The sequence below is a fragment of the Ciconia boyciana genome, chromosome 19 (assembly GCF_034638445.1).
Source record: "Ciconia boyciana chromosome 19, ASM3463844v1, whole genome shotgun sequence".
NCBI lineage: Eukaryota > Metazoa > Chordata > Aves > Ciconiiformes > Ciconiidae > Ciconia > Ciconia boyciana.
Window position 1 is genome coordinate 8,757,933 of NC_132952.1, and position 24,851 is coordinate 8,782,783.

Sequence of the window (24,851 nt, forward strand, 5' to 3'; positions counted from 1 at the left end):
AGCTGGGGCCTGCCCTGTGCTTTAATGAATAGTCATGAGGGACAGAAAGGGGTGGGCCCCGTTTTGTTGTTGGATGCAGCTAGTTGACAGAACTAAGGGAGATGAAAAAAGCAAAAAAGCCAACACACGGCGGCACACGGGTGGCCAGCGCGGCATCCCTGGAGCTGCCCGCCCTGGCCCTGCTCCCGTGCCTTCCTGCCCCGGCCGTCCCTGCCACCGCCCCGACCCCATGACTCCCGTGGCGGGACGCTTCCCAGCGCTCTGTGAATCCTGAGACAACTAAAATGCTGTACATTAGTGACCCGATGCAGCATTATACCACGGTAGGTGCTACTTGTTATGAATGGGTTTTGCCTTGCTGCTTCTTATTTGAAATTGTTGAAGGTGTCCCTGCTCATTGCAGGGGTTTGGACTAGATGACCTTTAAAGGTCCCTTCCAACCCAAACTACTCTGTGATTCTATGAAATCATCCTCTGCCGCTGAGGCGGGAGCTGGGCGCGTGCTCCGGCTCTGCCTGCTGAGCCTCCGTGCCCGCCGCTGCCTGGGACGTGCCAGGGGCTCGGTGTGGGGTGAGCCTTCCCCCATCCCGTGGCTGCCCAGAGGAGCTGTGGCTGCTCCGGCCCCGGCCGCGAACCCTAACCTGTGTCAGCGTGGGACGCTGCAGCCTTGGTGGCTCGGTCGGCATTCCTCTTGCTTTGCCTGATCTGGTGCTTGCAGAGCCCAAGGTGCGATTTAAGCTTTGGTGCGAAGGGGTGCGGGCTCCCTCACCCGCGTACGTGCAGACAGCAGGGGTGTTGGCTGGAGCATCCGTCCGAGGAGCGCCCTGTGGTGCTGGGCACCACCAGCACCAGTTTGTCGTCCCCTGGGGACCTCCTCAGCCCAGCTCACGGCATGCACCCGCGGCCCCAGGCAGGCTTTCCTTCCCCGGTTTAAAGTCTCTGGGAGGGTAGAGCAGATGAAATGGTACCTGCGCTTGCAGGCGATACATTTTCAGCCCTGTCCTCAGGCGCTGAGGTTCCTTTCTTAGTCAAAAGCATTTTGTGTCTGCTCTCTGGCATTCAGAAAAGTTAGATATAGGCATAGATGCAGCAGAGATAGAGAGGTGCGGTGTTGCACTTCCTGACCAGAAATTACTTCATTCCTCTTTTTTGTCTTACGTGTGTTGGTACAAAGCACATATGTACCGGGTTTGCTTTGTACGGTGGTGCTGTTACTTGGGAGGTCGTTGCTGCAGTTGTGAATATTTATATATGTGTATGTATAAACGTATGTGTGTGTGTCTATATATATATTTACAGACACACAAACACAAGGCTGTGTTGGGTTTGTTGACACGCATACGTACACAAACACTCATGCCTTCAATTTGTCTTTTAAGGGAATGTTTCCAAAATGCAGTCTATTTTTAAAAACAAGTTGGTCATTTTTCCCCTGCACCTGACTTTGGGTATCTCTGCCGGCGGATCTCCAAAGCCCCGGTACCTGGGGTGCTGCCTGTTGCTTTGTGCTGGGGATCCTGGCTCAGGGTGGCCAGCCTGGCTTGCAGCGGTGACGCTCTGGGTCTCGTGCCTCCTTCATGTGCGAAGGGGTTGTCTTTTTCCCCGCGGGAAGGCTCTCTCCTGTGCGGATGTCGGGATGCTCTTCCCAGTGGGTCGGTCCTGATTTACCTGTCCATTAAGCTTTACAGCCACAGGCTTCAGCTGCTCACAGTCCAGGCTCTAAGCACCGCAAACTCACAAAATCATGCAGGGATGACTTTTGCTGAGTTTTTTTCCAGCCACTTCCAAGGGCCGCCTCACCCCTAGCTTGCCCTGCAGCTCCCGAACTTGTGGCTCCTGAGCAGGAGATACTGCCGGGAGGCGAAAGGCTTCCCGGTTATTTCCCATTCCGGCAGGAGATGAGCAACCGCGGGAGCACACGCGCCGTGCTCTGCCGGGCGGTGCGGACGTCGCCTGCCTTTCCTGAGAACACACGTACGTGTGCAGGGGTTGCACTGAAGATCGCCTTGTTTGCTTGTCAAGCGCGGAGCGCTTACCCTCCATTCATTCCTAACAAAGGCGCGTGGCCGGCCCAGGGCGTGTGCGCAGCCTGTTCCCTGGGGCCCTTCTGCCACCCCGGGAGAACAGACCAGCTCAGTCGTGGTACTCGTGGATTATTTGGGCTGTGGATGGGCCCTGACAACCAGCAATCCTTTTTCCCCTTGCTGCTCTCCTCCTGGTCAATGCCTGAGCTTTGCTTTTCAAGGGTGGCTTGTGCTGCACGCCTCCCAGCCCGTGTCACCCGCCACCGAGGCTGCCCTGCAGTCCCTGCCAGCAGCTATCTGCAGCCGGGCAGTTTCCCGGCTGGATCCAAGGGCTTTCGATGTGCATTTTTAACACCTGTTTTGCTGAAATTTCTCGTAACTTTTTCTCCAGGTGAAGCCTGGGATTGTGGAAAGCTTGAATGGGGGTGGTTTGTCTTTGGCTGGGCTATTTATAGAGTGTCAAGAAGGAGTAGAGGGGTTTACGCACATATTTTAGGGGAGAAAATGGCTATATGTGTAAAAGCAAGCCAGATCTTGTTCAGCATTCCTCCAGTTAGTCACAGGCTCCAACGACCTTGTGAGAGATGCAGACAACAGGAGAACTTTCCTGGAGAAGGATGATTGCCTTTAAACCATTATACATTGTAGACGTTTGGGTGAGGTTGGGATCCCAAGTTAAAACACGTCTCCTGATTCCTAAGCTGTGAGCCTCGCAGCCCTTCGGAGCGAAGGCGCATGGCTGAGCCTGCTGGGCTGCGGGACGGTGACAGCCACCTTCCAGTCGCTCTCGGTTTCCCCGAGCTCGGTTGTCCCCGTCGCGGCGCAGGGGAGGCGGCTGAAGCTGGTGAAGAGGGGAGCGCGGGCGGGCGGCCCCGTTCCTCCTCCGACGCGGGGTCCTGCGGGGTTGGGGCGACAAGCAGCAATGCAACGGCCGCTGTGCGTGGTCACCGGCGCAGCGCAGCCGGCCGCCGGCAGCAGCCGCCTCTGGGCTTGCCAGCATGCTGCTGGCTTGCAAATGCCAGGAGAGCAACCCTTGAGCAATTCGGGCATTGCAGATGTCTGGGGAAAAAAATCCCACTTGCTTTGAGAAACAGTTATGTTTGGGATATATATTTTTCAATATTAGTTTATTTCTCTACCATAGAAAAAAATGAATTATTTTTTTTTGTCTGATTTTCAGATGAAAGATTTAGGCTGCTTTAGCCATGTGGCTTTTGAGAATGTAGCTTGGCTTAGGCTATGCCTGCAGATAGAAGAGGTGCTGGCTCTTACTGGAAGTATCTGACGATAATTGTTCAGAAGAGGAATAAGAAAAAAAATAGTAAAAAGTCAGGATTTGGTCCAGCATGTCTAGAATAAGAGCCAGTACATGCATAAATAGGTACATTTGCTCTGTGACCTTACCGCAGTGTGCTGCATCGCAGCTACGTGCTTTGTAGGTTTGAGGTTTTCCCCAAATTAGATCTGCATCAGTGAAAGCCACTGAAAGCAAACATCCCGGCTAGGAAATGAATTACACAAACCACCATTCAGAGCTGGCTCTTCATCAAGAAACACTTCCAGAAGTGCTGTGCGTGTGTACATTCGCGACAAGTGGATGCATGTGGGAGACATCTGGAAAGCAGGTCGGCCGTTCAGTAACGCCGTCGCAATGGGAGCGATGCCTTCGGCAGAGGGCTGCCGGTCGCCTCGCGCTGGCGCCGCGCGCCAGGGCAGCTTCCCCAAGCCTCGGTGCCCTGGCCACTAGAAGGGCCACTGCCGAGCAGGGCCCTGGGCGCAGGACGGGGCTGTCTCTCCCCGGCCCGCAGCAGGACATCTCCCACACCTGAGCCAACCCCAGAAAATCCCGCTGGCAAAAGAGTGGCTTTGCGCAGCCAGATGCGCTAGAAGTCCAGGGATCTCGGCACCTCGCTGCCTCCAGTGAGGATGAAGCTGGTAGAAGGGGATGGTTTAAGTGCATTGAGTTTACCCCTTGCACAAGTGGTGACCTGTTCAAAACGCCAAGCGGCCCAGGCCAGCTCTTTTGGCTGGCTTTCCCGCACGCTGGCCCTTTAAGGAGGCTGTAACAGGACACCTGGAGCCCTGGAGAAGTGTGGCTGAGGTTTCCATGTCTCTAAACTGGCTGGTGTTTTCTTTTTTCCCTCCTCCCCTTTTCCCTTCCTCCAGTCCCAGTTCAATTTGCTGAACAACAGCATGGATCAGAGCATCGGCAGCAGAGCAGCCTCCACCAGCCCCTACAGCTCCGAGCACACCTCCAATGTCCCAACGCATTCACCCTACTCGCAGCCCAGCTCTACCTTCGACGCCATGTCCCCAGCTCCCGTCATCCCCTCCAACACTGACTACCCCGGTCCTCACCACTTTGAGGTGACCTTCCAGCAATCCAGCACCGCCAAGTCAGCCACCTGGACAGTAAGTTGCACGTCTTCTTGCCTTCGCTAGAGAGATGCTTGCTACTGCAGGCGGTGTTTTCGGCCGCAAACACCCGAATGCCTCAGTGGTGCTTTGCAGAGGGACGCAGAGGGGACACTCGCGTGGGGTGGCTGCAGGACGCAGCCACCACCCGATGGGGACTTCACCTGCACAGGTGGCCCTGGAAAGCAAAACGTGCAGGAAACATCACTGCTTGCTTTTCAGGGATTTTCTCCAAAAGGGCTGTTAGGCACAGCGGTTCAAATGTAACTTCTCTCGCAGCAATTCCCTAAACTGGGGGTAAATGTCCCCAAAAATTGCAAAGCTGGAGAAGTGTCCTGAGGAAGCACCTGCCTTGTTCTCGTGGTGCTTCCCTACACATTTCCCAGCAACCGCTGTCAGAGGTGAAGCTGTGGGCAGGATGGACCTTTGCTTGCATCTGCTGGGGCCATTCTCAGCTTTACTGTAAATTCTTGCTTGTCATTTACAATCCTTTTTCATCTCGTATCAGAAGAGCAACTTAATCTCTAGGAGTCACAGCAAAATAACAGAGTAGGTTTTTAATCACAGAGGGATCGCTGCACGGCAGCGTGCCGTGTGGGATGTGGGCACAGCCGCCCGGTCCTCGGGAGCAGAGATGCAGGTTTGGTCCACTGCCGATCCGACTGCGTGTCTGCAGCCCGGCGAGGAGCCCTCTGCAGATCAGGGACTCGGGAACCGGGCAGAGCGTACGACAGCTGCTTGCCTTTTTGTGGCAAAAGGTCCTAAATTCACATCCTGGCTGCTGGCTCAGTGTAGCGCTGTCCCTATTTTAACAACAAACAGCACTTGCGGCCGGTGTCGGAGGCATTTCTGCAGCGGACGCCTGCCTGAGCACCTGGGAGAGCTGCTCACCGGCATGCTTGAGGCAGGCGGGTTTTCTCCTCTGGGAAATATTAGCGGAGCAGAAAGGCTGGGACGAGACAACTGACACAACGAGGGAGGAACGGGGTTTTCTCTGGGGCTCGGTTTGACATTATCACGAAACAGGCAGAGCAGACCAGGAGCGATATATCAGCCCGAGGTATGATAATGACTTTTATTTTTGGAAGCTGATGTGTTTAATTGCCAAGACTGTCCTTCCCGCGGCAGCCAGAAAGCGTCTCCAGATGCTTTGTGCAGGCAGACCCCGGGCCGTGGCTGGCGGTGCTGCTCCGCTCGCTGCTGCTGGCGCGGCGTCGCGGGCTGCTCCCGGTGCGTCGTGGTGAGAGCAGGCAGGAGGGGACGGGCTGCGGCAGCTGCCGCAGCGCCCAGTCTCTCTCCTGCAGAAACCAGCGGGTGGGTGGAGCGGGCAAACCAGCAGCAAGCGGTGTTCGAATGCAGCCAAATTCATGGCTGGGGCAGCGGAGCAGCTTCCCTGCGTCCGGTCACCGAAGCTTCACTGCTGAGTTGCGCTGACCAGGGGCTTGGGACCCAGGGGCTTGGGACCAGCACCGCGATTAAATACGCCTTGCCCTCATGGGAGCAGTTGAGACTTCACTCTTTTCCACTGTCTTTCCTTGCAAGATGTTGCTGAAGGATGCATTTCGTTAGGTTTTGAATAAACTGAAGGTCCTCAGGGTAGGATGTGACTCCAGCCCAATCCTATCCCTATTGGGGGATAACTCACATCACTTAAAGGTAAAGCTGCGTAGGACCTGCAGAGGGACAGGAGGCACTCCCGGGCCATAAAAGCATCCAAATGGAAACCAACCCCACAAGGATGCAGGGTGTCTTGTCCCAGCGTGGAGGGAGGAGGACAGGAAAGTGTCCAATGCTCACTTGCCACTGTCCCCGGCTAGCAGTGCTGGGGAGATGGCTTTGGGATGGGGCGGACACAGCCGCGGGCAGGGCTGGGCTGGGTGCTGCAGGACCCTCGGACAGCGCTGCAGACAGGGTGTATCCATGCACGTCAAAAGAGGGAGAGCACACCTACTAAAGAGACGCTCTGTGCTCACTTTAATTAGCAGGAAGGAAATACTGTTCCCTCGTCCCAGGCGATGCATGTTGCAGCTGCAGGGAGTAAATCAAAAAAGCCACTAAGGTCTGTTTGGCCGGTTGTCCCCCGAAGGAAAGAGGGAGCAGCAGGAGGCTCCCCGAGGCAGTCCCACACGGTGAGGGAGCCCGTGATGACCCCCTTCCCTCGCTGGAGCCATCCCAGCCACTGGGATCTTTCCAGAACTCTAAACTGAGCCCAGACTGTCTCAGCATCACCCCGTGCTGACCGTGCTCCTGTAGCTGTTGTGTCCTACTGGGAGCTGTGCTAATCAGGACGGGATTGCTTTTTTTCTCAAGCCTTTGTGTTAAGGTCTCCTTTGTACGTCAGAGCGGCCAGTGCCACATGGATGCTGTCAGAGCCCTCCTAGTCTTGGGGGAGCAGCTGGACTCGAGGGACGCCTGGCAAACCTGCCTCGGGCAGCCAGGAGCACCTGCGGGGGATGCGCCCACCGGCCAGGGCTGGGAGCTGAGGCTGCCGAGCGCGCGGCTGCGAGGGGGGCCTCCTGGGAAGCGGTCCGGAGCGGAGGAGTTAAATGCCTGAACCGGCTTTAGTACTTGGCAAGGCAGTCAGTGAGGTGTGCGGAGCTCTGAACTGCGATGCTGGGTGACTGTGCATCCCCCAAAAGCAGGCTGGCTGCAGGACTAGCGCCAACCGGTCCGCATTTCCCTGCGCTGAAGCTGAGCCTCGTGGAGAACAGAAGTGGGTCAGCAGCATCTTGCACCCTGGAGAGCGCGGGGGATGTTTCATTTGAAATAGTAATTTCTGCAGGACTGCCGACGTGGGTGCAGACTGCCTGGCTCGCCGAGGTTGCCACGTGAAGAATGGTCCTGCTGCGGTGACAGCCAGATTCACTCCATGTCCTCCCAGCTGATGGCTGTCACAGCCACGCCGCTGCACATTTTGTGCTGGAAGATGGGGCTGCTGCCTTCCTCCCACTCACCTTGAGCTCTGCATTGCCACTGCTGCGCTTGAAAGTCTGTCCTGGTTAAACGAGGAAAGGAATTCAGCAAAAAACCATACGTTATATGTTGCCAGTCAGTCAGTATACAAATAATGATGTACGTACACAGTGTGATTCTCTACATAAGCTGTGACTGCATATGTAGCAGCGTACTAGACTAGGAAAGCTGTTAGGAAATGCAGGCACTTGGGAAGGAAAGTTAAATGTACAGGTAGTAGGGCTGGGGACAATGACATCTGACAGCTCGGTGATGGTCCAGCCAAGGGTCGCTGAATTAACCGGCTTGGTGCGCTACAAGACACACGGTTTGATTCAGCGCTTTGAAAGAAACACACTGCCTGTTTCCTCCGTAGCTAGGGAAGCCTCATGGCCTTCGAATACTTTAAGATTAGCTGCACCAAATAATTTACACCAGGGCCGTTGCAAGCGTTGACCACAAGTTTGGCAGAGCCGCCTTGCCAGGCAGCGTTTCAGGGCAGCGGGGAGCCCTCCACCCTGGAGGAAGGCTCTGCCAGACCGGCAGCTCCGAAGGCCTCCTGCAATCTGGGGTCGGATCACGGAGAATCCAGCCAAGGAGGAACGGACAGCTGGTGCACTGGCAATGCCGAACCAAACAGCTCGATGCGAGTCGTCTTGTAGCACGATTTGACATAGTTTTTTGATACAGTCCTAAGCTTTGGGTGATGGAAGCGTGTAGCCCCATAGATTTCTGGTTTTGAAGGGTTTTGACTGAATCCCTCTGGCTGTTCCTCTGGGAGACTTGGCATTACCCATTCTCCCATGCTTAGGAAAGGAGGCTCCTAATGAGCCCAGGGCTCATGGCCAAGGACCGTTTGGAGATGAGCTGTTTGCACGGTGGGGTGGCTTGCTCTACGGGGCTGGGCAGGCAGTATCACCTGGGCAGGGAGGGCAAGGTGTCACCGAGCCCACTGCCCTCCTGTGCAGCTCTTGCGTCCACACTTCAAACCCTCTGCTGACAAAACAGAAAAGGTTTGGGAGGGAGATCCAAAGAAGATGAAAGATTTGGAAGAGATGCCTTGTGGGGCGATAGCAGAGAAACATTCTGCATGAAAGGTCTCCACGAGAAGAGTAAGGGTGGCTTGATCGCAGTCTGCATAGGAGGTGGTTTCTGATAGCAGACAGCTCTTTAATCTAATAGAAAAAGACATAATGAGATCCAGCGCTTGGAAGCTGAAGCCAGGCAAATTCAGACTAGAAACAAGGTGGAAATTTTTTAACGGTGTGGATAATTAACCATAGGAACAATTTACCAAGGAATGCGGTGGATTCTCCAACTCCTGAAGTATTCAAATGAAGAGTCTGCATATCTTTCAAAAGATAAGCTGTACTTCAGGCAGACACCGTTGGCTCCGTGCAGAATGAGTAGGCAGGGGTCTTAGGCCAGCAGTGTAGGGAATCGAACCAGAGGATCATCATCTGTTCTCTCTGGCCTTAACATGCTGAATTTCTAAATTTAGGAGATGGGTGAATGGAGAAGGGGCGAAGACTTGGAACAGGGGTTTGGGGCTCGCATTACCGGAGCCAGGTCTGTCCTTGCAGAGGGATGCCGGGCAGCGGGTGGGTGACGTTGGACGTCCTGACTCCCGGGCTGGGCTCTGAGCACCACACGTTGCCACAAGCTCTGAACCGAAGCGGCCGCGCTGGTCTGTGCTGCGGGAAGCCCTCTAGGCTGCCACCGCCTCCCTTTTCATTTTTAATGGCCTTCTTATCAGCAGAGAGCAATGGCCAGATGCTGAAAATAAGGTTTTCCCTGTAGGTTCGAAGCCCCCCTCTGGTAGGCTGCTTCGACGGGGCTGGGAGGAGGACTGGGAGCTGCGGCGCTGCAAGACGGGGCATGCCGGCAGCCCGCCTGTTTGTTGGAAGCTATCAGGACTCTCGGTTCCCCGGAGCTGCCCGTACACGCTAGAGCCGCGAGCCGATCTCGGCTGTTTTCTCACAGGCAGCCCCTCGCCACGCCGGCCAGCTGGTAACTGATAGATAATTAGTATTTTTCTCAAGTAGGGTTTGCGGCAGATCGGTGCTCCCTCCCCTCTAAAATGCTATCACGTGCGCCAGAGCCAGCAGAAGCGTTAATAGGGTCTTTGGCCTCCTGTGGCCTGGCTGCAAAAGGAAGCAGGGGCTCGAGCCCCCGGTGCGGGGCAGCTGCCCAGGCTCGCACGGAGCCCCTGGCGCTGGGGGGAGACGGACAAAGCTCCGAGCTAAGCAGGGGGGCTGCCCTAGCCCGGGCACGGGCGCAGGGGGGTCCGGGCCACCTCCAGGGTCTTGCCTGCTGCTTCGGGGAGCAAACAGCCTGCAAGGGAAAGGCTGGAGAGGTTCGAAGCCGAGGTGAGATGCTCCTGCTATGTCGGAGGCCGTCCAGCAGTTACCCACAGCAAACCTGTCTGCGTCCCAGCGCTCGGCCAGTGGGAGACTGCCGCGTTGAACTGGTTCCAGTTGCTCTGTAGATCTTGCAGGTGGAGCGTGGGCACTGGGGGAGCTGAAATGGTTTGCCTGATGCTAACTGCATGAGGAGGATGGAAATGGTGTGGCAGGAGATAGGTTCTCCCTTCCTGGTTGCTGTCTGAAGCTTGTTGGGGTAGAGGGGGTTGTGAAGAGGAGGAAGAACTTTCAGGAGTGTCTATGGAAAACGAGCCCCCTCTTCAAACTCTCTCTGGCACCTTACCATATTTTAGGGAGGTACCTGTCCAACAGCAGGGGCCTGGAGATGCGCGGGGGGCAGGCATGGCTCAGTACGCTCTACCTCTGAGCCATAAACATCTTTGTTTTTATCTGAGTAGCTGGGCAGAAGAGCGTGGATATTTTGGCGTGCCAGAAGTAGGAAAGCAACCTCAGCATCAGCCTGCTCCAAAGCCCATTGAAGCCAGCCCACTGGAGGCTTTCCACCAGCTTTCACAGGGCGTGGATGAGGCTCCAGGAGCTCCAGACACAATGGAATTAAGAAAAAAGGCAAAGGAATTCGGTGTGCAATGTTCCAACACGATCCCGCTATCAGCTCCACTATCTCGAACGTGTATGGTATGCGCAGGTCAAGGGAATGACTTACTGGCAACTGCTGCTCCAGCGGGAAGGCACGGCTCTCCTGCAGGGCCTGCTGCGGAGGCGGGAGAGGACGCACCGGGGAAAGGAGGTTGCTCTGGCCAGCTCCTCTACGTTGGGATCTGAAACACACAGGGGAGGTGGTGACCGAGGGATCCGCTGGAGGAAAAAATAGGCTGCAGAAGGAAATGCATGTCCATGCTCTGGCCCAGCGGTGATCTCGGGCGGTGGCTCCAGCAGAGCCCCCGGGAGCACGGCGGCCGCATGCCGGTGGGTCAACCAGCGGCACTGCCCGCCTCGGCTGCCCTGGCCACGTCCTTCGGGAGCGGACGCGGGGCCTGCTGCCGCACCGCTGGGAGCAGAGGGTGTTACCACATGGGGCTGCATCCCATGCCCCGGGAAGCACGGCTGAAAGCGTTCCTGGGAGCCCTGACCTCCGGCACCCAAGGGAGGTGGGGAGACAGATGCTGGGTGGGCCCTTGGTAAACCACGTTCTCTGCCTGTGCCCACTCCAGGCAGTGGCTGTAAGAAAGCAGGAGCAGCAGCTCCCTCCTGCTTGCACGGCCTGCCAGGGATGCTGTGAGAGGCGGTGGTCTCCCCCCGAGCCCCGGTCTTGCTGCTCTGGTTTTTGCACTTTGTTTCCAGCAGTGCTTCCCAAGCGCAACTCAGCCTCTTCTTCCCTCCCCTCCCAGCTTGCTCCCGTATCCAGTCTTGATAACGCAGCATGAAATTAACTGCCTTGCTGGATTTTTGGCATCCTTTTTGGATGAGAGGGAACTCCAGCACCGGCTTGGTCAGGGGACCCGAGTATCCAGACACACAGAAGGAGTCAGACTTACATGAAGAGATTAAAACAACCCCTGCGTGTGCCAGCGCTGGCTGGCTGAGCGGTGACTAAGAGCGGCTGTGATCCTGCTTGACAGTTGTTTTAAGGATGCGCGCACCGGGGAAGGAAGGGAGAGGGCTCCTTTGGGGGTGAACCGAGGGATTTTAATTAGCAGCAATGGCATGATAATAAAGGCAGAAGAACGCAGGCTGGAGCGCACGCAGCCTCTCTGTGCTGTGTCTGCTCTGGGGACGGCCCCGGCCCCGAGACGTCACCGGTGGCCGGTGGGAGCAGGGCTGGGGGACCCGCGGGTGACGGGGGTCCCCTGCAGCTGCCGATGCCCGGGTGAGCTCTGCTCATCCCCAGGGCAGCGGCTCTGCTGCCCAGCCCACCCGTGTGCCTCGGCCACCGGCGGATGCTCTGCTCTCGGGCATCAGTGATGCGCTGGACGTATTCAAACCCAGCTCATAGTAAATGAGCAACAAAGTAGCTCCGGGAGGAATTTCCAGCTCAGTGAGAAGCTATATAGGCCGGTGATTAAAAAGCGGTTATTAAAAAAATTAGAAAGAAAAAATTAGCTCTGTAGTCGGCATGTCTTCCAGGATCTGTCGTAACAGATTTGTCCGAGCCGGTTAACGGTATTTGCGGTTTGCAAGATGCTACATGTCTGGGTAAGATGACAGACACATTATTATCACCTCTCCGCTGCGATCTGTCCGAACCTGTCCCAGGATGCAGCTCTGCAGCTGCTTGCCGGGGAGCGCAAGGAAATTAGCAGCCGGAGGCAGCACTTTTCTTCTCTCTCTCTTGCCAGGCTAGTGGCTTTATTGGGATCCATTGACTGCAGTCCTGGACACGTCTTGAGTAGAGCTAATGAGGAGACTGGAATGTAGAAGAGGAGGAGGAGGAGGAGGCTGGTAGGGAGGAGGGGGGAGGACTTGTGGAAAAAGTAATTGTTGAGCAAATCATTTCCTTCAAGAGAGAAAGGAGGACTTGGCTGCAGCCCTCCCGAAGCAGGCAAGTCTAGACGCTTCGGTGTCAACAGTTGAAGATAAATAAGATTTTATCAGCTCCGAATCTGTTGGGACACATCCTCCTAGCGGTTCTGCTGCCCAGGGAGGGCTGGGGGGAGATGGACTTCGCCGGTAGGTCTTTCCACGCAGAAGATTCAGGTTATTTTTCGTGCGAGGTTGTCAGCATCCATGGGGAAAAAAACACCTCTCCCCACTCTTGCTTCCTGTACAGGAGAAGTAGCTACGGGTCTGAGCAGCACAGTGGCCTCTTCCAGAGTGGGTCCTGGGTGCTTGCTCAGGTGAGCAGCGGCAGATGCTGAGGCTTAATTTTAATGCTACTTCACAGCTGCAGCCGTGTCGGTCGCCGTGAATCGTTGTGAGGCATTAGCTCATTTGGATCCTGTGATGTGCAGAACATTTCCTTGGATGCAGCAGCAGCAGCACCAAGGTAACCTTGGCAAACCCCCGCCGGGGCCGACTGCACCACAGGGCTCTGTCGCTCCGGTGTGCCGATTTCCCGTTACGTTCGGCACCGATGCAGCGTGGCCTCTGTCTTGCCCAAGAAATAGCCGCATTTCAAACGCAGAGGGGAAACAAACCCCATCTAAAGACACTTTAGGGTACCAAGTCCCTAGAGAAACAGAGGTTAATGCTGATATACTGCTAGTGCTTAAATAATTTGGCTTTCCCAGTTATTCCTAGTGCTCTGGGCTTGCACTGCAGGACATATCACAGTGGCAGGGAAGGGACAGCGACGGAGGTGGCATTATACTTTCACCCCAGCAGACGAGGGCTGACATTGAAAGCTGCGCAACTACAGAAAAAAACCCAGGGGAATATACGTTCTGCAGGTTTACGTAAGCTTCAGGTAGATTGCTCGGTGCTATTACTGCTGTTTGCTGTTTATACCGAACCAGCGCCCACAAGCCACACTGACACGTGAACCTGTTGTGCTCGGCAAACGTGCAGCAACAGACACTCTCTGACGTTTTCTGTGAACGGAGATGGCCTTAGTAATAGCGTAACTGGGGAGGCAGACTTGGCCCAAGACTTAGTCTGGCCTTTGGGCCAGACTAATGGCCCAAAGGGTAGAGCAGGAACGGAAAATAAAGGCAGGAGGTGCCCAGGGACAGAATGTACCCAAGCTCTTTCGTAGGTGTGAAAGAAATCTTGGGGCTGAGGTCTGGACGTGCTGATGCACCAGCACTGGGAAAGCGTTCAGATGTCCTGAGATGTTGTTCCCGCGCCCAGGAGCAGCAGTGAGTTGGCAGCAGCGTGAGCAACCTGGGCTTTGGCTGTGACCCAGCTGCCACGTGTAGCCAGTTTCAAGAGGTCAGCTTGTCCAAACGCTGCAGAGCAGGAAGGATACGAGTGAACGGCCCCGAGGTTCGCCCTTAGTACAGGTGGCAGAAATGTGGCCACGGCAAAAAGAAGAGTACCCAGCAGTGCGGTGGCTGCACTAGTCTGTGCGGTTAAATACCGGCATTTTGATCTCCCGGGTTCCACTTTGCAACTGTCTTGTCTTGCACTTGAGGAAAGCGCGGTGCCTTTGTGCTCTCTGCCTTTGTGCTCACTTTGCTGTCCCTTACAGAGAGCGTACGTTGCAGAGGGCTCTTCCTGGCTGAAAACACAGCTGGGGATGTAGAGCTTCCTGGGATCCTAAAAACACAGTGCTCCTTCGCCCGGTGGCTGTGAACAGGCCGGGTCTGCGGGACCGGGAGGCTTTGCCCCGGCGGCGGCTGCGTGGCTGGAGAGGCGGCTGCAGGACGGCTGCATGCCGCAGGGAGCCGGGAGCGTGGCCGCACAGGGCACAGCCCTGACTTTTCTTGCCCAGAGTTATCAGCATGGAGTTCCTTAAGAGAATAGTTTGTTATTGTGGAAGGATCTTTGAAGGCACTCCTGGAGCTGTTAAGACATGATAAGGTTATCAGTGGAGGCATGCCTGTGTTGAGCGGCAGCCTTTCTCCCTGCGGGGCAATCGCTCTGCTATTTAGCAGAGATTTATCCATGTCATAACATGGTATAATGAGAGAATTTGTTACCAAAGAACTTGCCATAATGCACCTCTACTCTTCCAGAGCAGTTTTATTTCCCAGGCATGTTGAGGACTGCCCGGGAATGTCTACATGAAAGGATCCTTTGACAGGAGTTGTCAGTATTTTAACACCTGGCAAGGAAGAGCCCCCCATCCAAATAACCCTTGTTTTGCCATGTTGTCTCCTCAAAACGAGGGTGTTAAACCCCCGTTGCACTGCAGGTGAGCAGGTTACATGGGCCGCGGCCGTGCGAGAGCTTCCTCTTCCAGCCGGGCAGAGGGGAGTAACTGTGTTCCACGCGGAGCCCCCGCTTCCAGCCTAGGCACGATCCCTGCTGGGATGCAGGATCACACCCAGGAAGCTAACCTGGCCGTAGAGTCAAGGTGTAGTCACAGTCATCGTTGCAAAATTCAGGGATTTCAGTGAAAGGCAGTACTTCTCAGAATCCTCTCTCTCTGGACTAGTCCACTCGCCTCCAATACTCAGGGTTAATTCTTGCTACCAGATTCAGCTTCGTGGTACCCCTCCCAATCACACCCTCTAACAACCAGAGCATCTTCCCGCTGTCTCTAGCGCAGAGGAGGCTCTGACCCCCGGGACACATCCCCTGCCAGCCCGCTGGCTGGCCTCCCTGGGAGCCGGTACCTGCTGCCGGCCGGCCGACCATCGGCCCAGCGCATCCTCCATGCAAGAGCTGGTGCAGTTTGCCTTGGCAGAAGCCTCTCCCCTTTATATCTTCCCTGCACTTCCCTAGAAATACCACCTGGAAATGGTTTATCTCGTTTGCCTCTGCTAAAGAGGCAGTTCCTGGGGTGGTACGAGCCCACCCAGCCCCGGCAGGCTCGGTAGCAGCCTCCTTGGGCAGGGGAGGCTCGCTCAACCCACGGGCAGATCCGCTCCTACAGAAAGGGCAGCGGGATCGGGAAGCACAGACCCCTCCTGCAAACCCTCCTGACGTGCGGCTGCACCGGATTGGGCTCGTGGCAGTAGGAAGGCGATGGCCAAGCCGTTCCTGCCAGCCCCCTGATGCCCTACCAGCAGTCCCGTGCGAGCAGCTTTGCTTGCCGCCGAGCCCTGCTGCCCCTCTGCTTCGGGCAGCCCTGGCTCAGAAACACCCCCACCGTCGGGAGAGCAGAGCGGGCGGCTGACAGCACGGCGTCGGCGTCGGGAGCCTTGCTGGCCTCTGCACACCTGTGTTTGGATGGCTCAGGACAAGCTTTAACATCCTCACACATACTCTGCACGGTGGTATTTTTTTGGCATCAGGCGTTATGTTGTGGGGATGAGATAAAATACTTTGAGCAGGAACATGCCCTGCCATGCAGGGACTGGCTTCTCTCTGTGCGGCAGGGGTGGGCTCTTGTATAGCAAACACATTCTTTCTGAGATGGAAAACAGCATGGCACTGGTGAGGTGGAAGGGAATTGCACAGCCCCACACCTGGGAGCCGAGATGCGTTTACTGGAAGGTGAAGGACAGGCTCTGCCTTCCCCACCCCTCTTCTCGGAGCAGCAGGCAGCCTCCTCCCGCCCGGGCACACGCTGCCAGCCCCTGCCTCGCTGCAGACGATCGCGTGTGGTCGGACTGGACCCGGGACTGGCACTGGCTCCAGTCCGACCTGCCCGGGCGCTGCGGCGGGGGGCTCTGCCGTGCTGCGGGGCTGCGAGCAGGGCTGGCTCACAGGCACGCTACTGTTCCCTTCCCGTTTTCGGTGCCCACCGGGAGGTTCCCCCGTGCTGAGCAACTCCACGGTCCTGGCGAGAGGAGTTTGCCCCGCACTCCTGACCGAGCAAATCCAGTTGTGCCCTCACAAGGCGTGTTTCAGTGGTCGTGAACCGATTTCTATTAACAAGCAACTCTGGGCACCGCCTTCAGCTGCCTACAGAGCATCTTCCTCCCGCAGCCAGCCTGGGGGAGCGGTCCCCGCCACGTCCCCTCTGTGAGCCACCGCTGTCACCGCGGGCGGCTGCAAAGGACCGAGTCGTGGTCAGGACAAACCCCGTCTGCGTCACATGCGCTAGTCAGAATTAAACTCCGAGGTCTTGCATGATTAGCTGTGATTCTGTTGACGACGTTAAGCGTGATTTCCTGAGGCTGTGGTGCGTCGGCACTCTTGGTGGTCCCAGCCCTCGGCTCAGCCAGGAGCTGCATGCGATAACAGACGCAGGGTAACGTTTCCAAAGTGGGCTGAGTGATGTATGGACAAGGGCTTAAGCTGATTTTCAGCAAGATTCCCTCTAAGTCACAGTATGGTGGGTGCTCCCGCTTTGCTGCGGCACTTAGGCTAGCCGGGAAACCCTTCCTACAGCGCCTGGGCCTGGACCCATTAGGTGGTTGTATCTGGTTTATGTGGAAAGCGGATACGATGTAGTGTGGGCAAATTTGGTCATATTTAAATATTTCCAGGGAAAAACAAATATTGAGCCTGGAGAATAAACAGTTACAGCGAAGACAGGCTGAATTTCCTTTGGTCGCTCTCCCCCGTGACGCACTGGGACCATGCAGTAGCAGTTTGCGATGCTGCAATCTGTTATGGAGCTGCCACGGAGCCCAGGCGCCGCTGGGGCGATTTCCTCTGCCGCTATACAGAGCAGCTTTGCACTGGCACGGTCCCTCCAGCGTGGCTGCGATACGGTAGGCGGTAATTAGTTTTGTAACAAGTCGTTATTTTACTTTGCTGCTTTATTGCCACGTTCGCATTTCCCTTGGAGCGTTGAGAAAGCAGCAAGCGGGTGGCTGAGAGGAGCCGAGGGAACAGAAGCGCCTGCCTCGGAGCATCAGCCCGAGCCCAGCACAAGCCCCCGTGCAGGGAAGGGAACCCTGCGTTGACACCGCAGCAGCGGAGGAAGCCGAGGGCAGGCAGGGCAGCACCTGCCGTCCCATCGGGCCCAGTGACATTCACCCCATGGGCATCTCTTCTTTTCCAGTACTCCCCCCTGCTGAAGAAACTCTACTGTCAGATTGCAAAAACATGTCCCATCCAGATCAAGGTGTCCACCCCCCCGCCCCCGGGCACCATCATCCGGGCCATGCCCGTCTACAAGAAGGCAGAGCACGTCACCGAAGTGGTGAAACGCTGCCCCAACCACGAGCTCGGCCGCGACTTCAATGACGGTGAGTGCTGCTCTCCCCCCCGCCCGGGGCCGCCCCGTCAGCTGGGGGGGGCCGCGCGTCCTGCCCCGCGCTGCAGCCCTTGCGCGCGCAGGACGAGCGTCCTGGAGAGCCGCCGCCGCCTCTAACGTGGAGGTTTTGCCTTGCAGGCCAGTCAGCCCCAGCCAGCCACCTCATCCGGGTGGAAGGCAACAACCTCTCCCAGTACGTGGACGACCCCGTGACGGGGAGGCAGAGCGTGATGGTGCCCTACGAGCCCCCGCAGGTACCCGGGGCGGGGGGCCAGGACCAGTGCTTGCCTCTATCTGGGCTACTGTAGTTCTGCCTGCGCTGAGGGTGAACCTACTGGTGACAGGGCTGCTTGGCAGGAGGCACACGTGTGTCCTGAGCAGGAGTCCTGCTTGCCCTGGCACATCTAAGGCCACCCCCTGCTTGCTCCCCACACCGGTGGCCGCAGTGTTCGAGCATCCGCAGCTCCCAGCCCTGCGAAGCACCCCAGAGCATCCCGTTCCTGGGAAGGGGGTTGCAAAGTGGAATCCCTCCCAGTCCAGCCCTGGGGGACCCCAGGGAGCCCACAGTCCTTGTACAGCCCCCTCTTCTCAGTTGGGACCGTCCCCACACCGCCCATCCCTGGTGCTCCCAGGGGAGCATCCCCTCAGCTCCCCCGCTCGCCCTGCCAAGGCGCCGGTCCCACGCCAGGAGCCGTGGGGGTCCCAGCCTGCCTGCCCCCGCCATCGCTCCCCGGGGAGGCCCAGCCTGCCTGCCCCCGCCATCGCTCCCTGCTCAGCGCCTGCTCTCCCCTCCCGGGCAGGTGGGGACCGAGTTCACCACCATCCTGTACAACTTCATGTGCAACAGCAGCTGCGTGGGAGGAATGAACAGGAGGCCCATCCTCATCATCATCACCCTGGAGACGAGAGAGTGAGTGGCTGTCGGAGCAGGGACGGGCACTGCGGGGGGGCTGGGGTCCCTCGGGAAGGAGGCCTCCCCTGCAGGGAGCACCCCCAGGGGAAGAGGGCATGGCAGCCCCCCACAGCAGGGGAAAGGCTCTTCTCTGCCGGCTACGAAAAGGGCTGGCACCGAGGGACCGGGGACCCTGCCCAGTGTCGGCTTCTCCCCCTGCAGCGGGAGCCTTCCTCTGCCCCTGGAGCTCCTCTTCCCCCAGGAGACTACTGCTGAGGGGCTCTCTGCACCCAGTACCTCGGGGGGGCAACGGCTTCCTGAGCAATCCCTTCACACGGAGGGATGGGAAGGCACTTTGCTGGGCTGGTTTCTGGGCTGGACCGTAACACGCTGGACTGAGCCGCGATGCACTTCCCAAGCAGAAATAGCCACCGATTTCTCTCTCCTCCCAGCGGGCAAGTCCTAGGAAGGAGATCGTTCGAGGGACGGATCTGCGCCTGTCCTGGCAGAGATCGGAAAGCCGATGAAGACCACTACCGAGAGCAGCAAGCCCTGAACGAGAGCGCAGCTAAAAACGGCAACGCCAACAAACGCAGTGAGTCCCCTTGCCGGGAGAGGGAGGGGGCTCAGGGCACTGCTCTGCCGCAGCCCCGGGCTCCTGGCCAGCACCTGCACCCCCTTCCCCCTCAAAGCCACGCGATGCTTCTGCCTCCGCTCCTTTCCCATCGCACCCAAAATCACAGTGCTCCAGAAGTTCGGGCTCAAATCCACATCCAGGCACGATGCTTTGACCTTTCTTGACTAAACCTAAAGTCTCATAAATAGAACCCACTCCCTTTTCCCTCCAGAGTGCAAAGCTATTAGTGCAGGGCTTTCATGTCCGGATATATTGGTTCTTCATTATTATTACTAATAAAGGGACAACATCAAAACCCAGGTGAACAGCTAGCATCCTGCATGGCTTGAGCTTAAATCCTGCAAGGAGCCAAGGTGCTCCCAGCTGTGTCCTGCCCTCCCGAGGACGGCATGCTAACGCTCTTCCTCTCTCCTTTCCAGCGTTCAAGCAGAGCCCCCAGGGCATCCCAGCACTGGGCACCGGCATTAAGAAACGGAGGCACGGGGAGGAGGAGATGTATTACGTGCCTGTAAGTGTCGGTGAGCCACGCTGGTTGAGAGCTCGGCTCGGGACAATGGTGGCATCGTCCCCTCTGCGAGAAATGCCTTGGGGATGCGGTGTCGGGCAGGACGGGGTTGCATGGTCTCCCAGAGGGCAGCAGGCACGGGGGCTGAGCGGAGACCTAGAGAGCAGGAGCAAAAGCGTCTGTAAATGCACGTGTCCAAGGGAGTCCTGGATCCCCAAATAGTCCCTGGCCAAATGACACTGCACCTTGTGTGGCTGGGTGGAAAAAAAAGGGCCACGAGGAAGGTGGCCAGGTGGGATGGGAACAAAGCAAAGCCCTGGGCTTGTTCCCTCCTCCAGGTGCGAGGCCGGGAGAATTTTGAGATCCTGATGAAGATAAAGGAGAGCCTGGAGCTGGTGGAGCTGGTCCCGCAGCAGCTGGTTGACTCCTACCGGCAGCAGCAGCAGCAGCTCCTGCAGAGGCAGTAAGTACTGCCGAGAGCAGCCCCCGAGAGCCCGCCGCAGGGAGCGGCTGCGGAGCAGCCCTGGCCCTGGCCCCAGCCACGGGAGCCCTCAAGCAGCCACCCAGTCTGGGGCTGGTCCACTGGCTCACAGCACGTCAGCCAAACGCCTGCTACTTAGCAAGGGCTGACAACCGCTATAGAGATGCTATCGGTGCAAAGCAGCTTTTCTGTGCTGCAGTCCGCATCGGCGCGGCCGCCTGCAGCCTCAGCAGGAAAGTCTGATCAGCCAGAGGGGAGCTCTGGGACGGGGCAGGGCGGCTCCATCCCCCCCGCTGCAGCCTGACCGGCCGCTTGGTTTCCTCGAGCAGGAGTCAGCTGCAGACGCCTTCCTCCTACGGCCCCGTCCTTTCACCCATGAATAAAGTTCACGGTGGAGGAATCAACAAGCTGCCCTCCGTCAACCAGCTGGTAGGGCAGCCAGCGCAGCACAGCTCCAGCTCCGCGCCCAGCCTGGGGCCGATGGGTAAGGTCCTGCCCTCGCCGGGCACCGAAGCGCGGGCAGAGGGGGCAGGCAGCAGTCCGTGCTCGCAGGGGCTCTTCCTGCCCGTCAGACCCTAGGCTCCCGGCCGAGGGTGGTTATCACGGCTGGGGGGACGTCTAATTGATCTATTTGTTGCGTTGACATGGCCGCTGCCCAGGACCCGGAATGCTAAACAGTCACCCCATGCAACCCAACGGAGAAATGAATGGGGGCCACTCGTCCCAGTCCATGGTCTCCGGATCACACTGCACCCCCCCTCCGCCCTACAACCCCGATCCCAGCCTCGTCAGGTAGGGAAGGCGTCTGATGCCCTGTCTGTCTTGTCCTCCGACGTTTCTTGCTGTTGTCCCTCACTCTAACCTTCAGATCTGTCTAGCAACTGGTCAACTGGCCACTGGTCCCAACTGAGAAATCACTGCTCACGAAATCACATAGACCATTCTTCTCATCTCAGAAATCAAAGCCCAGCTACCTACCAGTTAGAAACCTCTATTGCCCTCATATACCTCTATCTGGGCAATCCATCCCTGCTTAATTAAAAATTAAATGCATCTGAACGAGAGTCTTTTCCTGCATGTCAAACCAGCACGTAGCTTTGTGAACTTCCCCTTCCCCTTCCTTACCAGCAATGTCTGGAAATCGGTCCATGTGGCTTATTTCTGTCAGGAATGCATCGACAGGTCTGCAGCCACTTTTTGACGTTTCAGTCTTTAAAAAGACCACAGACGTTTTGACAGACACCCTACCGAAGTCAGGGAGGCTGTACGTGCAGTTTCACCAGAGGCGCATAGCTGCAGCCCAGCGCGATGTGCAAAATACCCCTGCACCACCAGTCTGCACGTTGCAGAGACCGGCCCCAAAGCCCCGGCTAAGGCATGCCCCGATCTCCCCCCAGGTAGCTCGAGCTCCCTCAGGTTATTCCGAGTAAGTTACTGAGCTGAAACCTCTGATGATTAGGAGAAAAAAAATATGTAGTTTTAGGAATGAACGTAATCCCATGCTTCACTTTGGCATTAGTGGCAGCTGAGGCTGCCCTTGGGATGGCAACAGCCAGAGACGAAAAGCCCGACGGAGCAGTCGGAGCCCCCCGAGCGAGCTCCCTCCCGCCCTCGCGCCTGCCTGCAGCCCTCGGGTGCCGCAGGGGCGCGGGAGCGATGCCGAGGCCGGAGGCAGGAGGAGCTCGCTGCAGCCCCCCGCCTCTTCAGCGACCTGAAACACGGTTTGCCACTATAGCGATGGTTGCGAGTGCAGCTTTTGTTCATGAGAAGTTAATGCCACTTTATTTTCCAAATTTTTTCTGCAGTTTTTTAACAGGATTGGGGTGTCCAAACTGCATCGACTATTTCACCTCACAAGGTTTACAGAATATTTACCACCTGCAGAACCTATCCATAGAGGTAAATGCTTTGGGAAGATCTGTTCTTACCACTTGTTTCTATCAGCTGTTGATCTGACAAGCAAGGACAAAACTGTTTTAAAGGAAAGGGAAAACTGTGCACCAACCCATCACACAGAATACGTGCTCCCCAGGATTTATACCTTCCATTTACGCATCCTTTCTGGTCCTTGGGATTTAGCAGTAGCTCAGTCATCGGTAGCGACCACGATAGCCTCAATTGGTTCTTCCAGACTGTTAGAAACAAAAGAGCTGACAGATCCCCAGGCCAGACCTCCGGTAGATTTTCCACCTAACACAGAAAAACCGGCTGAGGTGCTCAGCAAATAACCCAAAGCCCACTGAGCCAGCGGGAACACCTCCACTGCAGTGCAGCGAGTTTTAAATCAGACTCTGATCTGATCTTACTTCTTCCCCTGTTAATCTTGAAGGCAAAAGAGGCTGAATAAGGGAGTCAAGCCTGGGGCATTTGTATTAAGGAAACCCTGGAATGAAATAGCCGAAGTCAGGCAAAAGCTGGCATGAGAAACGGTGAGGGGATGCTGGACGTACCTGAGCCTGCACGGAGCGTCAGCCCTCTGCTGCTGCCGGTCTCGGTTAAAGCGCAGTCCCTTGGTGATGATATCGAGGGCGGCACGAAGCAGAGGCTTCCCCAGCCCATCAGGGTAAGGAGAAGAAGGGAAAAAAACCCAAATCAAAACTTAACCCCTTTGAGCCATAGCAAGCCCTCTAAATCCCAGAGTTTTGGCCGAGACAAGCTCCTGCCTGATCCCGTTTTGCCCCAGGCAGTTTGTAGTAGCTGTCATCTACCTGGCAGCTACAATAAAACGCGCGACCACGCTTTGGTGATGCAGCTGTTGGAAACACGATGATTTTTCATTGGTAGCTGGGGCCAGTTGTGTAACCTTAGCCTGGTTTTGGACCATTTTCTGAACTAACTCCGTGACCGTCTGTAAGCTGTCAAAAGGAAACGTTTGGTATGGCCAAAACTTGTCGCAGATCGCTGAGCTGTGTGTCCGAGTCGGCATTTGTAATTACTAATTGCATACCCGCTGTCTTCTCTAGTTAACACTCACGTGAGTCTCTGTGTTTGGCTTTAACATGGATCTCTGGCAGCTCTCCGCTACGATGGTGTTCGTTCTGGTGCAGGCCCCCCAGTCCTGAGGTTATCGACCTCGTTTGGCTTTACGACCACAGCCCGTAGTGCCGTACCAGCCTGCCGTTGCCCGCGTCGGCGCATTAGCGCGTGACGCTGGTCCCCGGGGCAGGTGCTGCCCCAGCCCCCCGGTCCGGGACCGCAGGAGAAGCCAGCCTGGCTGACGGCTCCTCGCCCAGGCGCACAGGCACGAGGACGCTTCACGTGCTGCTCTGCAACCCGCGTCCGAAGGGGAAAGGTCCCCTCCCTCCCATTTTCACATCAGTTTGATGTGAACCCACCCCCCCAAAAAAAGAAAAAAAAAAATACTCTAACCTGCAAAGCTGTGTTTGAGTAACTGGTCAACTGGCCGTCGGTTACAAATGAGACATTGCCCACGAGGGACGCACCCGTGGGCTTGCTGTCGTGACCCAGGGGAGGGCCAGCCCCGCCACCGCTGGGTGCTGGGGCATCGTGCCCACGTGCCCCCCGCAGCACGAGCTCAGGGGTCCCGGGGCTCGCTCCCGACGGTACAGTCGCGTCCCTGCCGGCTGTGCCTCAGCGGTGTTGTTCTTTCAGGATCTCGGAGCACTGAAGATCCCGGAGCAGTACAGGATGATCATCTGGAGAGGTCTGCAGGAGCTCAAACAGAGCCACGACTACGGGGCCCAGCAGCTCATCCGCTCCAGCAGCAACGCCTCCACCATCTCCATCGGCAGCTCGGGCGAGCTGCAGCGGCAGCGCGTGATGGAGGCCGTGCACTTCCGCGTGCGCCACACCATCACCATCCCCAACCGCGGCGGGGCCGACGAGTGGGCAGACTTTGGGTTCGACCTCCCGGACTGCAAATCTCGCAAACAGTCCATAAAGGAAGAATTCACGGAGGGAGAGATCAACTGAGGGCCTCCAGAAGGCAGCAGCAAGAGACCGGGGGAGGGGAGGGGAATGAAACCCCCTAGGAAAAATATTTTCAGCCTTGGGCGTCTGGAAAAGTGTAATTTTGGTGTCCGGAGGAGAACTGCAAGCCGTGTGTGAAAGCACGGCCCCGAGCCCCACGGGAGGTGCCTGCCCCGGAGAGGAAACCGCAGCGGCTTCGTCAGAGGGAAGAGGGTGGCTGAGCCAGGTCGCCGGGCGGAGCGCGGCGTTCTGCCCGCCGCGGCAGCGGAGGCACCGGCTGGTGCTTCACCCCGTTCTGTGTTTTACTGGAGGATCCCCGCATCCGACAGATGCGGCGTAAAGATGGCGTGTTTGTCTCTTCGCGAGACCAGCCTGTGTTACCGCTTACCTACCCCCGCCCTGCATTCCCCGCGGTGTCCAAAACCGACAGGTCCTTGTCACTGTAGAAAGGACTTAGCCCTTAACTGTTCCATTTTCTGTACAGAGATCTGCCAGTGACTGATGCAAAGCAACGCAATCTGCTTTCCTGACGGACTGCCAAGAAGTACCTGTTTCCTTCAGTTCTTTGTAGAGCAGAAAAGAACCTGTTTGTCAGTTCCCGGTGTGTTCATGTACTTAAATATTTGTGTATATAAACAGAAGCAAATGTACATACAGTATACTCATTGTGCTGTAAGGAGAAAAAAAGATTTATTTTCATGTAAGCTATAAAAATTGATACTTACTCCTGAGACACTATAGTGTCAAGTAAATTAATTTCATGTTCTAGCATGTAAACATGCAGAAAATCACGTCTCCAGCCTTATCTATTCAAAATGCAATTTTTTTTCCTCCTCTGAATATCTTTCACGCAATTGCAGAGGAGGGGGCGAGCCCGTGAATCCTCCTGGGAAGTCAGAGGTCTGGATAATCCCTCCCTGCTCCAGCGGGGCAGTTTG

At 56.7% G+C, this 24,851-nt stretch overlaps 1 protein-coding gene and 1 long non-coding RNA gene across 5 annotated transcripts; one reads left to right on the forward strand and one right to left on the reverse strand.

Annotated features, from left to right (window-relative positions):
• Positions 1-284: 284 nt before the first annotated feature.
• Positions 285-23,966, forward strand: TP73 (tumor protein p73). Of its 4 annotated transcripts, XM_072883580.1 has the most exons (12): positions 285-323; positions 4,191-4,436; positions 17,274-17,460; positions 17,607-17,722; positions 18,269-18,378; positions 18,813-18,955; positions 19,417-19,505; positions 19,841-19,965; positions 20,313-20,467; positions 20,643-20,775; positions 21,789-21,882; positions 23,596-23,966. In XM_072883580.1, exons 1-12 carry the CDS (start codon positions 285-287, stop codon positions 23,914-23,916), a joined length of 1,758 nt encoding a protein of 585 aa, XP_072739681.1. In that variant the 3' UTR covers positions 23,917-23,966. The 4 variants fall into 4 exon arrangements, with proteins under 4 accessions (XP_072739681.1, XP_072739682.1, XP_072739683.1 ...); XM_072883579.1 differs by lacking the exon at positions 285-323 and having other exon boundaries at positions 4,203-4,436; positions 20,316-20,467; XM_072883581.1 differs by lacking the exons at positions 20,313-20,467; positions 21,789-21,882.
• LOC140661467 (uncharacterized) lies at positions 19,196-23,205 on the reverse strand. The gene is made up of 3 exons (XR_012045770.1): positions 22,434-23,205; positions 22,025-22,115; positions 19,196-19,658 (listed from the first exon to the last, which is right to left on the reverse strand). It is a non-coding gene; the product is annotated as an uncharacterized lncRNA (long non-coding RNA).
• Positions 23,967-24,851: the final 885 nt, after the last annotated feature.

Excerpts from the sequence above, each read along its gene's own strand:
- TP73 (XM_072883580.1), top strand. The coding sequence starts at position 285 with ATGCTGTACATTAGTGACCCGATGCAGCATTATACCACG. Across the intron at positions 17,461-17,606 it reads CGGCCGCGACTTCAATGACG|GCCAGTCAGCCCCAGCCAGC; the intron begins GTGAGTGCTGCT and ends TTTGCCTTGCAG. Across the intron at positions 17,723-18,268 it reads TGCCCTACGAGCCCCCGCAG|GTGGGGACCGAGTTCACCAC; the intron begins GTACCCGGGGCG and ends CCTCCCGGGCAG.